Genomic DNA, 13924 nt, shown 5'->3' with positions numbered 1-13924 from the left:
TATAAGATAGTCACTAATAAATCCAATTAGTGCCACCATTCTCGCGAGCATGGTGGCATAGTGGTTAGCACTGTTGCCTCACAGCGCCAGGGGCCCGGGTTCAAATCCGGCCTCGGGTGACTGTCTGTGTGGAGTTTGCACATTCTCCCCGTGTTTGCGTGGGTTTCCTCCGGGTGCTCCGGTTTCCTCCCACAGTCCAAAGATGTGCGGGTTAGGTTGATTGGCTATGATAAATTGACCCTTAGTGTTAGGGGGATTAAATACGTGGGGTTACGGGGATAGGGTGGGATATGTGTTGGTGTAGGGGTTACAGGGATCGGGTGGGATATGTGTCGGTGCAGGCTCGATGGGCCGAAATGGCCTCTATCTGCACTGTGGGGTTTCTGTGATTCTGTGAATTCACGAGAAACCTCTTTACCCAGAGAGTGGTGAGAATGTGGAACTCGCTACCACAGGGAGTGGTTGAGGTGAATAGTATAGATGCATTTAAGGGGAGGCTAGATAAACACATGTGGGAGAAAGGAATCGAAGAATATGTTGATGGGGTGAGATGAAGTAGGCTGGGAGGAGGCTCTTGTGGAGCATAAGCACCAGCACGAACCAGCTGGGCCGAATGGCCGGCTTCTGTGCTGCAAATTCTATGTAAAAAAATGGAATTAAAGAAAAAGACCATTTACTCACAGATTCTTTTTTCTACTTAAAAAAAAGTTAATGAATTTGTGAACTCATTAAAGGTGAGGGATCTTACTGCTGGGAAAATGGGGCACGATCTCAATTTTTTTAGCCCTTGGTTAACCCGTGGGTGTTATATAATTGTGCTATTTTAACACCGGTTTTAATGTATTTAAAAGGAATAGCATAGATGGGAATTTTACATGAAAGTGCTAACTAAGGAGCTAAAGATTGCACACAGAGGAATGAAAGCACTCAATGCCTGGGTCACACACTCTCAGCCAACCAGGGACTTCGCTGAGTGAGACTGCTAGCTCAGGTCCACCAGGGCCCAGCGACACCAGGGACTCGGTTAAGGCTGACCCCAAACTGATTCCATGGACAATCTTCACAGCCATCAGACAGAGCAGGTTTGGGCTGGATTTAAATCCAGTTCCCGGAGGGAATGGACACCACAATTGCCTGAATCCAGTTAGGACCGAACGACTTTTTAGTTTCATTGGGAAATGAAATTAAAATGACTTTTGTTAGGCAAGGTTGTCAAGGGATGTGGTGCAAAGGCGAGTAAATGGTGTTGAGGTACAGATCAGCCATGATCTGATTGAATGGCAGAACAGGCCCGAGGGGCTGAATGGCCGACCCCTGTTCAGAGTGCATGGAAGGAGACAGAAACTTTTATCTAGGGTTCTGCCCGAAGGGGCCACTAGCTGCCTGTTACACCCTCAGAGGGCCTTCCAGTCCAACTCTCTCCTTTCCTCTCCTGAATGTGCAGCTCACGTTAGGGTAGAGTTTCCTGGCCCCCTTCCGCCCTCCACCCCTTTGTCCAGGTGACCAATCCTCCTGTATCAGTGTAGACAATGTGCAATGGCAGGATATTCAACTCTGTGAGGGACCTTCCGTCACTGGACAGCAATAAGCTGCGGGACCCCCGATTAATGTAAACCGCCCCACCCCACCCCCCAGTCGAGCGGCGCTGAGGCCAATTGGAGCGCCCCCTCTGTCACCAGCTCAGCAGAGATAAGCTCACTCAACACAGGCTTCGAATCTGGGATCTTTTGTGTCTGTACGGCCCGAGGGCTTAGCTTCCAACCCAACTCACCGCCGCAGTGCCTCCTCCTTCATCTTCAGGAAGACAAACTCGACTTTGAAGCTGAAATCGATCTGAATGAGACTATGGGGGAAAACAGAGAAGCAGGTTTAGTTATTTAACCTTCAGATGAATGATGCGCCCAATTGATTTCTTACCCCCTCATCAACAATACGAGGCAGGAGCAAGATTTGTGATTAGACTGAAGCAGATCTGTCTTGCTTTGGTCCAGTAAACTGTCCCTCTAAGTCAGGCACACTATATAAAGAGTTTGATAATGGCAGTTGTATTGTCCCAGCCTATATCATTGTCCCATCATTACGTAAATTGGAAAGCTAGAGAGACTTGCATTTCTATAGCGCCTTTCACGACCACAGGACGTTCCAAAGCGCTTAACAGCCAATGAAGTACTTTTTGAAGTGTAGTCACTGTTGTAATGTACTGTTTCCATTGGTAACGGGATTTGAGAAGGAGACTAATGCACAATTTCAAACAAATACAGACTTTGTGATTGGTCAGCTATGGATTTAACAGCCTGTTATTTTTGTTCTGAATGAGACCCGCCATTATGAAATTCTAACAACCCTCGGCAAGCAGTCTCAGTCCTGTGAGCGGAGCTCGGCGAAGCTAATTGAAATCTTCAAAGAATAGGCAAGTTTTGTACACGAGATAAACACAGACACTTCAAACCCAGTGCGCCAAAGTGCGCACTCTGTGCCAACCAGCGAGAGGGAATGGACAGCTGGGAGGGTTCAGGCGGTGCCGGGCCTGGGAGCAGTACGGACAGCACAGGGCCCACGGTCATCACGGTGGCATAGTGGTTAGCACTGTTGCCTCACAGCGCCAGGGACCCGGGTTCAAATCCGGCCTCGGGTGACTGTCTGTGTGGAGTTTGCACATTCTCCCTGTGTTTGCGTGGGTTTCCTCCGGGTGCTCCGGTTTCCTCCCACAGTCCAAATATATGCGGGTTAGGTTGATTGGCCATGATAAAAATTGGCCCTTAGTGTTAGGGGGGATTAAATACGTGGGGTTACGGGGTTACGGGGATAGGGCTTGTGTGGGATGGCTGTCGGTGTAGGGACCGGGTGCTAGGGTTTGGATGATCAGCCATGATCTCGTTGAATGGCGGAACAGGCTCGAAGGGCTGAATGGCCTACTCCTGCTCCTATCTTCTATGTTTCTATGTTTCTATCACTGGTGGGCTTTGGTCACTAAGGGCGAGACCGCATGGTTTTTGTGGAGGTTATCGTGAACGAAATGACTTGGCGGAGACCGGCACCTACCCGATGCCGTGCACAGACCCTGGAGAAGCTCGGAGGGGGTGGGGGGAGAGAGTGAGCACCAAGTATCTATCTGACAGCTCTCGACCTGACGAAAGGTTATCGGCATTTAAGGCAGAGGATCATCCCATTCCTCACGCCTCAAGCGTTGAGGGCTTTCCGCGTTTGCAGTCAGGTCTCTCGCATTGGAAAGCGTCAAGGCCGCATTCCAATATCTGGCGGATTCCATCTTGGCCGGGGTTTGTCTTGATGACTCTTAAATTTATTCGCTCTTTTTATTGGCCTCTTCCCTCATCTACACATATATGACTAGCCCCAGCCACATTGTGATGATCTGGAACGCGCTGCCTGAAAGGGCGGTGGAAGCAGATTCAATAGTAACTTTCAAAGGGGAATTGGATAAATACTTGAAAAGGAAAAATTATCAGGGCTACGGGAAAGAGCAGGGGGAAGTGGAATTAATTGGAGAGCTCTTTCAAAGAGCCGGCACAGGCACAATGGGCTGAATGGCCTCCTTCTGCGCTGTACGATTCTAAGACTTAACGTACACCAGAGAGAAAGCAAGCCGGATCCTGTCCGCACACAATCTAAACAGCTGCTGTCTCCCGAAGCGGCCACTAGGTGTCTATCTGGAGGTGGGGAACCCAAGTTTGATTCTTCTCTCCCCACCACTCGGACCGAGGCCATTCGTAGGGTCTCGGCTCCTGGCCCTGGCCAAGTTCAACTCCCTCAGCATGGTTCAGGGACCAGGCCGGTTCTACCCGGCCCGCTCTGTCCGGCCCGCTCTACCCGGCCCGCTCTACCCGGCCCGCTCTACCTGGCCTGCTCTCCCCGGCCCGCTCTACCCGGCGCGCTCTCCCCGGCCCGCTCTCCCCGGCCCACTCTACCCGGTCCTCTCTCCCCGGCCCACTTTACCCGGCCCGGCCCGCTCTCCCCGGCCCGCTCTCCCCGGCCCGCTCTGTCCGGCCCGCTCTACCCAGCCCACACTGTCCGGCCCGCTCTGTCCGGCCCGCTCTACCCAGCCCACACTGTCCGGCCCGCTCTGTCCGGCCCGCTCTACCCAGCCCACACTGTCCGGCCCGCTCTACCTGGCCCGCTCTGTCTGGCCCGAACCGCTCTACCTGGCCTGCTCTCCCCGGCCCGCTCTACCCGGCCCGCTCTGTCCAGCCCACTCTCCCCAGCCCGCTCTCCCCGGCCTGCTCTCCCTGGCCCACTCTACCCGGCCCACTCTACCCGGCCCGCTCTACTCAGCCCGCTCTCCCCGGCCCGCTCTGTCCGGCCCGCTCTACCCGGCCCGCACTGTCCGGCCCGCTCTACCCGGCCTGCTCTGTCCGGCCCGGCCCGCTCTACCTGGCCTGCTCTCCCCGGCCCGCTCTACCCGGCGCACTCACCCCGGCCTGCTCTCCCCGGCCCACTCTACCCGGCCCTCTCTCCCCGGCCCACTCTACCCGGCCCGGCCCACTCTCCCCGGCCCACTCTACCCGGCCCAGCCCGCTCTACCCGGCCCGCTCTACCCGGCCCAGCCCGCTCTACCCGGCCCGCTCTCCCCGGCCTGCTCTGTAATGATCAGTAACCTGCCATTCTGGAATGGTACACTAGGTGGTGCTGTATGTATATATATAAGAGTGGGCTACCCACAATGCACTAGGCTACCCACAAGGCAGCAGTCAAGATGGAGGCCTCTACAGATACTGTACCTAGTCCACATGTGCTCAATAAAGTGTCTAGCAAAAGCTAGCTGTTCTTAATAAAAACGACTAGTTATTAATGAACATAACATGGTACCAGGATTGGTAAGATCTGCTGAATATTGTGCAATGCGACATGGAGAATTTGAAGCCACCAGAGCGTTTGAAACTCACAGGAAATGTCGACTACAATTGGCAGACTTTTAAACAACAATTCAAACTCTACATTGCTGCCATCGGGTATGGTACGAAGCCAGACGCAAGGAAAATAGCGTTGCTGCTCACGGTTGCAGGCCCACAGGTGATAGAGGTATTTAATACATTTGTATTTAATCCAGAGGAGAACAGAGAAAATTTAGACGATGTGCTAAAGAAATTTGATACACATTGTTCTCCCAAAAAGAATGAGACCTATGAAAGATACATGTTCTGTTCAAGGACACAGCAGCAAAATGAGACTTTTGATACCTTTCTGACTGATCTGAAACTGAAAGCGCAGACATGTAATTTCTCTGAGCTGAAAGCATCCATGATTCGTGACCAAATTGTGTTTGGTATTCATGATAAAAAGGTCAGGGAACGTCTGTTGAGAGAAACCGAACTAACATTGGAAAATGCTGTGACATTATGCAAAGCCAGCGAGCTAGCTCAAAAGCATGCGAAGACTTTCAGTGAAATCAATAATGATGTGATTGTAGTAAGTGCTGCTGTTGGTGCTGTGTCCCACAAAGGGAAGAAACATGGGCAGAACAGAAATGAAAAGCAATCGGAGGAAGGAATTTTTAATTGTAAACACTGTGGTCACAAACACCAGTTAAGACAATGCCCAGCGTTTGGAAAAATGTGCATAAAATGTCATGGAAAGAATCACTTTGCCAAACAATGCTTTTCAAAAGTAAAAACTAAGAAAGGGCAACAAGTTAATATAATTGAGGACACTGATTTAAGTGAGACATGTTTTGTAGGAATGGTGTCATGTGACAATATCAAAAAGGATACAGAAAATGTGCAGCCCTCAGGAATTAACAATGCTGAACATAAAATTAATGCAGTAAAAGAGGACAAATGGATGATCCCACTGCAGGTAAATGGAGCATTAGTTACATTGAAACTAGACACTGGGGCAAAAGCAAACTTAATCAGTATGAGTGACATTAACAATATGAAAGAAAAGCCCAAAATACAGAAAAAGTCAGTACTACTGAAGGACTATAATGGACAGAAAATAGATAGCTTAGGTGTATGCAGACTTAAAGTGACAGTCAAAGACAAAGTGCATCATCTCATGTTTTCTGTTGTGGCTGAAGGACTTGATTCACTACTGGGTGACAAAGCTTGTGAGGACTTAGAACTGGTCAAGAGAGTATACCATATAAACTGTGCCATAAACAGACCAGATGACTCGGTGGATTCTGTAGTGAATAATTTCCAGGATGTGTTCAAAGGATTTGGAGTTCTACCATTCACTTACAAGATCCAGCTAAAGGAGGATGCTCAGCCAGTGGTACATGCTCCACGAAGAGTTCCAGCACCCCTGCGTGACCAGCTCAAGAATGAACTGGACAGAATGACCACACTAGGAGTCATCAAGAAAGTCGAAGAGCCAACAGACTGGGTTAACTCCATGGTATGTGTAAAGAAAAAGAACAATGATCTAAGAATATGCATGGATCCAAAGAACTTAAATGCAAACATAAAACATGAACACTACCAGATTCCCAAGTGAGAAGAAATCACCAGTGAAATGTCAGGTGCCAGATACTTTACAAAGCTCGATGCCTCACAAGGATTTTGGCAACTAAAACTGGATGAAGAGAGCACCAAATACTGTACCTTCAACACACCATTTGGCAGGTATTGTTTCCTCAGAATGCCTTTCGGGATAATATCTGCATCTGAAATCTTTCATAGAGCGATGGAACACATAATTGAAGGTCTGGAAGGAGTTCGGGTCTATGTTGATGACATCATCATCTGGGGCTCCACACTGAAAGAACACAATGAGAGACTGACTAAAGTGCTACAGAGCATACGCCGGAATGGACTGAAGCTCAACAAAGCCAAGTGTCAGTTTGGCGTCCAGGAAGTCACTTTCCTAGGAGATAATCTATCTGGTAAAGGAATAGAGCCAGATATGGAAAAAGTAAACGCCATACTCAAAATGCCCCGACCCACTGACAAAAAAGGAGTGCTATGCATCATGGGGATGATAAACTTCATTGGAAAGTTCATTCCTAACTTGTCAGCCAAGGCAACCTGTCTGCGAGACCTGCTACATAAAACAAATGAGTTCGCATGGACAGAAAGACATGAACAAGAGTGGATGAACCTCAAAACAGTGCTGACAACCACACCTGTACTCACCTTCTTTGACCCAACAAAAAGAATCAAAGTGTCAACGGATGCATCAAAAGATGGCCTAGGCGCGGTCTTGCTACAAGCAGAGGGTGAAGATTGGAAGCCTGTTGCCTATGCCTCCAGGTCTATGACTGATACTGAGTGTCGATACGCCCAGATTGAAAAGGAATGTCTAGGCTTGGTAGTTGGACTAGAAAAGTTTCATGGCTGCATATATGGACTTCCCACCTTCACAGTTGAGACAGACCACAGCCCACTGGTTGCCATCATAAAAAAGAACCTGAATGAGATGTCTCCAAGGATTCAACGACTCATGATGAAGCTGCAAAGATATGACTTTGAACTGATCTACACACCAGGCAAATACATAGTGTTAGCAGATGCACTATCCCGAGCACCCACAATGAGTCATGTGAGCTCTACTGAAGAAGACGTGGATGTTCATGTGAGTATGGTCACTGCTGCGCTGCCCGTGTCAGACACAAAATCAAAGCAAATAGCAGAAGAAACAGTAAAAGATACAGTGTTACAAACAGTAATAGAGAACATTCATCATGGTTGGCCAAAAGGTTCCTGTCCAAAATATTTTCACATAAGATCAGAATTGAGTGTCGCAAGTGGACTATTACTAAAACAGAACAGAATAGTCATTCCACAGGCTCTACGTCAAGACATGCTCAAAAGGATTCATGAGGGACACCTCGGAATTGAAAAATGCAAAAGGAGAGCAAGAGACACTGTTTATTGGCCTGGCATAAATCAGGACATTGAGAACATGATAGGCAAATGTGAGACATGTCAGAAATGCCAAAACAAACAAGCAAAGGAACCAATGATAGTAGCTGACATACCAACAGCACCATGGCAAAAGGTTGGTATGGACCTTTTTCATTTAAATGGTAAAGACTATCTAATAGTGATTGACTACTATTCTAACTATCCTGAGATGGCGCTGCTCTCAAGCACCACAGCAAGCAGTGTCATAATGCATGTGAAATCCATCTTCGCCAGACATGGAATTCCCAGGATTGCCATTAGCGACAATGGTCCGTGCTTCAACTGTAAGGAGTGGCAACAGTTTGCAGCACATTATGACTTTCAACACATCACATCCAGTCCTTTGTATGCTCAGTCGAATGGTAAGGCAGAGAAAGGTGTTCAAGTTCTCAAGCAGCTACTGAAGAAAGCGACAGAAAGCAAGTCTGATCCTTATCTCGCCCTGCTGAGCTACCGAGCCTCACCTTTAGACTCTGGTTCTTCACCTGCTGAACTCCTAATGGGTCGCAAGTTGCGTACCACGCTACCCTGCTGTGCAAAAGAAAAGCAGAGTAAGGAACTGAGAGAGAGACTTCAACTGTTAAAGCTGAAACAGAAATCACACTATGACAAGTCATCCAAAACTCTGAAACCATTGACAGGGGATGATGTTGTCAGGATTGAGGATCCAGATGCATGGAACAGGAAAGCTACAGTTCTTGAGGAAGTAGGACCAAGGTCATACACTGTTAGAACTGAGGAAGGACAGATTCTCAGGAGGAACCGCCGTTCCCTCCTAAAAACACAAGAGACTATCGAAGAGCAAATCGATGACGATGCCGCAACTGAATCTTGTCACTCACCACCAGGCTCTCATGAAAACACATCAGACTTACCTGTGCTGAGAAGATCCACACGTGAAGTAAAAAAGCCTGATAGACTTAATCTTTGAGTACAAAGAAATCTACATTGAAAACGTATTGACTGTTGAAGATGTTTATGTTGTTATTGATTGATATTGATTGATACTGATTTTGTTTAACCTCAAAGAAAGGGGGATGTAATGATCAGTAACCTGTCATTCTGGAATGGTACACTAGGTGGTGCTGTATGTATATAAGAGTGGGCTACCCATGATGCACCAGGCTACCCACAAGGCAGCAGTCAAGATGGAGGACTCTACAGATACTGTACCTAGTCCACATGTGCTCAATAAAGTGTCCATCAAAAGCTAGCTGTTCTTAATAAAAATGACTAGTTATTAATGAACATAACACGCTCTACCCAGCCCGGCCCACTCTACCCGGCCCGCTCTACCCGGCCCGCTCTCCCCGGCCCGGCCTGCTCTACCCGGCCCGCTCTACACGGCCCGCTCTCCCCAGCCCACTCTCCCCAGCCCGCTCTACCCAGCCCGCTCTACTCAGCCTGCTCTCCCCGGCCCGCTCTGTCCGGCCCGCTCTACCCGGCCCGCTCTCCCCGGCCCGCTCTACCCAGCCCGCTCTACCCAGCCCGCTCTCCCCAGCCCGCTCTCCCCGGCCCGTTCTACCTGGCCCGCTCTACCCGGCCCGCTCTTCCCAGCTCGCTCTTCCCAGCCCGCTCTCCCCGGCCCGTTCTACCTGGCCCGCTCTACCCGGCCCGCTCTATCCAGCCCACTCTCCCCAGCCCGCTCTCCCCGGCCCATTCTACCCGGCCCACTCTCCCCAGCCCGGTCTCCCCAGCCCACTCTCCCCGGCCCGTTCTACCTGGCCCGCTCTACCCGGCCCGCTCTTCCCAGCCCGCTCTTCCCAGCCCGCTCTACCCGGCCCGGCCCGGCCCGCCCTACCTGGCCCGGTCTACCCAGCCCGGCCCGCTCTACCCAGCCCGCTCTACCCAGCCCGGCCCGCTCTACCCAGCCTGCTCTCCCCAGCCCTTTCTACCCAGCCCGGTCTCCCCAGCCCGCTCTCCCCGGCCCGTTCTACCTGGCCCGCTCTACCTGGCCCGCTCTGCCCGGCCCGCTCTACCCGGCCCGCTCTTCCCAGCCCGCTCTTCCCAGCCCGCTCTACCCGGCCCGGCCCGCTCTACCCAGCCCGCTCTCCCCGGCCCTTTCTACCCAGCCCGCTCTACCTGGCCCGCTCTGCCCGGCTCGCTCTGCCCAGCCCGCTCTACCCAGCCTGCTCTCCCCAGCCCTTTCTACCCAGCCCGCTCTCCCCGGCCCGTTCTACCCAGCCCGCTCTACCCGGCCCGCTCTGCCCGGCCCGCTCTGCCCGGCTCGCTCTGCCCGGCCATGTACCACGCCAGGCAGTGCCTGAGCCATCGTGGGCGGGGAGCCATCAGTTCAGCTCTCCTGAACTTAACCCCAATGTCACAGAACAAAACTCACTGGACACGGACGAGCTGGTCACATTTTGGATCGTCCCCGGTCTTGTCGGTGACCCTGACCCCGGCACTGTCCACACACCAGCAGAGATTGGAGTCATCGTCGCACTGTTTGGCTTTAAAGGTGCCATTCTTCTCACACTCGGGGTCGTACAGATCGTCCACTCTCCCGCCCCCTGGCTGGCTGCTGGCCGTTCGGCTCTTGTGAAGCATCTCCAGGTGCAACAGCCGGCATTTCGGCGTCACTTTAATATTAATATATACAAACTATAAATTATACTATATATATTATGATATACACAATAACTTATACTATATGATATACTGCAAGATAATATGATATATAATAAGAATTTATAATACATGGGATATACGGCACAGAAACAGGCCATTCGACCCAACCAGTCCACGCCAGTGTTTATGCTCCACTCGAGCCTCCTCCCGTCTTTCCTCATCTAAATCTATCAGCATAATCCTCTATTCCCTTCTCCCTCATATGTTTGTCCAGCCTTCCCTTAAATGCATCTATACTATTCGCTTCAACCACTCCCTGTGGTAGCGAGTTCCACATTCTCACCACTCTCTGGGTAAAGAAGTTTCTTCTGAATTCCCTATTTGATTTCTTGGTGACTATCTTATATTGATGGCCTCTAGTTATGCTCTTCCCCACAAGTGAAAACACTCTCTGTATCCACTCTATCAAAACCATTCATAATTTTAAAGACCTCTATTAGGTCACCCCCCAGCCTTCCTTTTTCAGGACAATAGAGACCCAGCCTGTTCATCCTTTCCTGATAGGTATACCCTCGCATTTCTGGTATCATCCTTGTAAATCTTCTCTGCACCCTCTCCAGTGCCTCGATATCCTTTTTATAATATGGCGACCAGAACTGTACACAGTACTCTAAGTGTTGTCTAACTAAGGTTCGATACAGGTTTAGCATAACTTCCCTACTTTTCAATTCTATCCCTCCAGAAATAAACCCTACATACAATATAACATATATACTATTATATATAATATGCTTTATAATGCATATATTATCTGTATAGTATACACTGTATTATATACATTATAAATTATAATATATATATAAAATACGCACTAAACTATATTATATACACTAATTATACTGTATATATTGTGTACACTGCAAATTATACTATATATAATACATGCACTATAAAGTATACTATATATATCACATATGCTATACTGTACATATCATACACGCTATAAATCATATTTATTTATTATTCATTCGTGGGATGTGGGCATCATGGGCAAAGCCAGCATTTATTGCCCATCCTTAATTGCCCTTGAGAAGGTGGTGGTGAGCCGCTGCCTTGAACCGCTGCAGTCCGTGTGGTGAAGGTACTCCCACAGTGCTGTTAGGGAGGGAGATCCAGGATTTTGACCCAGTGACGATGAAGGAACGGCGATATATTTCCAAGTCAGGATGGTGTGTGACTCGGAGGGGAACTTGGAGGTGATGATGTTCCCACGTGCCTGCTCCCCTAGGTGGTAGAGGTTGTGGATTTGGAGGTCATATATAATATATATCAAATATTATATATACTGTATATACACATATATATCTAGCAGAGTACATGCACACCACTGCTCCATTAGTTATTAATTCATTGATATTGCCTCTGTTTCAATAACTTATTAATTCACTGGTGCTTAACTCTGAATTCATTTATTAGTCACCACTGCCTGCTGCCCCATTAATTTATTGATTTGTTGGGGTGCCTATTGTTCTATGGATTCTAATTTATGAGTTCACTACTCCACTCCTGCCCTACCCTGTTCTGTCCCCATTCCAGCTCCCATCCCAGTCCCTGTTCCACCTTGCCCTGCCCTATCGCACCCTTTTCTCCCCCCCGCTCTCCCCATCCAGTTTTAGATCTCCGCAAGTGTAGCATTCTAAGTAACTATTAAAGGTTAGAGCGGAATTGAAAGGAGGGGGCTTTTCGTAGGGAGCAGAAGCTGGAGCGGAGGTATAAATAAATGGTGTAAACAAGGAGCGAGGCCCAAAGCTGAGACTCACACTGGTTGCAGCTGACGGTCAGATTGTCGTAACCACGGAAAACAGCCTCGCAGGTTCCACATCGGTTGAGGTGGCAGGTCACGTACTGATTATATTTGCAGTTGGCGTCCTCACACACTTCGTCAAACTCGCAGTTCTCTCGGGCCGGGTAGGCATCAGGGCATTCATCATCTGTGGAAGTGAGAAGAGAGGCAGTCAGTTCCACTGGGCATCCGACACAAGCACAGATTTTTGAACAATAAGGGAGTCGAGGGTTATGGGGGTGTGGGCGGGGAAGTGGAGTTGAGGCCAAGATCAGATCAGCCATGATCTCATTGAATGGCGGAGCAGGCTCCAGGGGCCGAATGACTGACTCCTGCTCCTATCTCTTATGTCCTTTTGTTCTAGCAGCAGCAATTCTTCCGCAACTTTTTTGTCGCAACTATGTTTTTGTGTCAGTTTTACACATATTTCCTCCCTTTCAGACCCCTCCCTCGATGAGGAAATATGAGCAGCGCCCACCACCCCCGACAACACCTCACTCTACGGAAACACCCCTCCACGTTTAGCTAACGGAGTGTGCTGAACAAAGGGGGTGAATTTGGTCTTCACCGAAAGCGTGTGAACGGGCGCATCGCGAATCGGCTATCCCCCCCGCGCTGACAGCAGGTAAGGGAATTGGGCGCGGTGCATGCCCACCTCACGCTACTGGCATAATCACATTTCATCCGTACCACTTCGGTAGCATCCAGCGCCGCCTCTAGTGAGTAAAGGAAAGAGAGGACGGGCATTTATATTGCACCTTTCACGACCACAGGACATTCCCAAAGCGCTTTACACCCAATGAGGTACTTTATTGAAGTGCACTCACTAGTGTAATGTAGGAAACTCGGCAGCCAATTTGCGCACAGCAAGATCCCACAAACAGCAATGTGATAATGACCAGATTGTCTACTTTAGTGATATTGGTTGAGGGATAAATATTGGCCCAGGATACCGGGGAGAACTCCCTTGCGCTTCTAAGAAATAGTGCCCTGGGATCTTTTACGTCCACCCGAGAGAGCAGACGGGGCCACGGTTTAACGTCTCATCCGAAAGACGGCACCTCCAACAGTGCAGCGCTCCTTCAGCACTGCACTGGGAGTGTCAGCCTAGATTTTGTGTTCAAGTAGTTAATTTCATAGGCTTACCTGGTATAGCCGAAACCGTGCAAATATAATCCGCCATCACCGCCACCACAAACAGGCAGCCACACTTCCCCATGTCTGTGCTTCTTGTACTGAAGCTGCGGCAGAATCAAACACTGGACTTCCCCCCTTCCCCGCCCTCACCCACCCCTCCCTCCCTTCCTCCCACCCCACCCCACCCCCTCCCTCCCTCCCTCCCAGTGGAGTGCCGGACTGACGAGCTGGTGACAGATCACCTTCAGCTTTAGCAGGAAGCGAGGTTGAATCAGTCAGGCACAACATGCATTCCACACGGTTTATATTTAACAGCCCGGTTTATTGTTATACCTTTGAGGCATGAATCTTTTTTTTTTAAGACCCGTCACCAAGCACTGGGCCAGTGTTCAGTTAATGCCTCCGCCCTGGGTCGTACATATCAAGTGGCGCTGCTGCAAGTCACTCTCCCGCCAAGGGGACACAGGACAACGCAGGAAGGGTTGAGGGCACAAAAAGGAGCAGAAAAAACTAA

General features: G+C 49.6%; 1 protein-coding gene across 1 annotated transcript in view; it reads right to left on the bottom strand.

Moving 5' to 3' along the window:
• The window catches only part of LOC147109054 (epithelial cell adhesion molecule-like), a 35933-nt gene extending 22395 nt beyond the window's left edge, over nucleotides 1–13538 (bottom strand). The window contains exons 1-4 of the mRNA XM_086002631.1: nucleotides 13420–13538; nucleotides 12251–12421; nucleotides 10201–10441; nucleotides 1772–1843 (exon numbers count right to left, since the gene is read on the bottom strand). Of these exons, the coding sequence (XP_085858757.1) occupies nucleotides 1772–1843; nucleotides 10201–10441; nucleotides 12251–12421; nucleotides 13420–13492 (557 nt within the window). The 5' untranslated portion in view covers nucleotides 13493–13538. The remainder of the gene's footprint in view (nucleotides 1–1771; nucleotides 1844–10200; nucleotides 10442–12250; nucleotides 12422–13419) is intronic.
• Nucleotides 13539–13924: the final 386 nt, after the last annotated feature.

This window comes from Somniosus microcephalus, chromosome 12, assembly GCF_052327205.1.
Source record: "Somniosus microcephalus isolate GS21.2 chromosome 12, FLI_Smic_1.0, whole genome shotgun sequence".
Taxonomy (NCBI): domain Eukaryota; kingdom Metazoa; phylum Chordata; class Chondrichthyes; order Squaliformes; family Somniosidae; genus Somniosus; species Somniosus microcephalus.
This window is presented reverse-complemented; position numbering and strand designations above follow the sequence as displayed.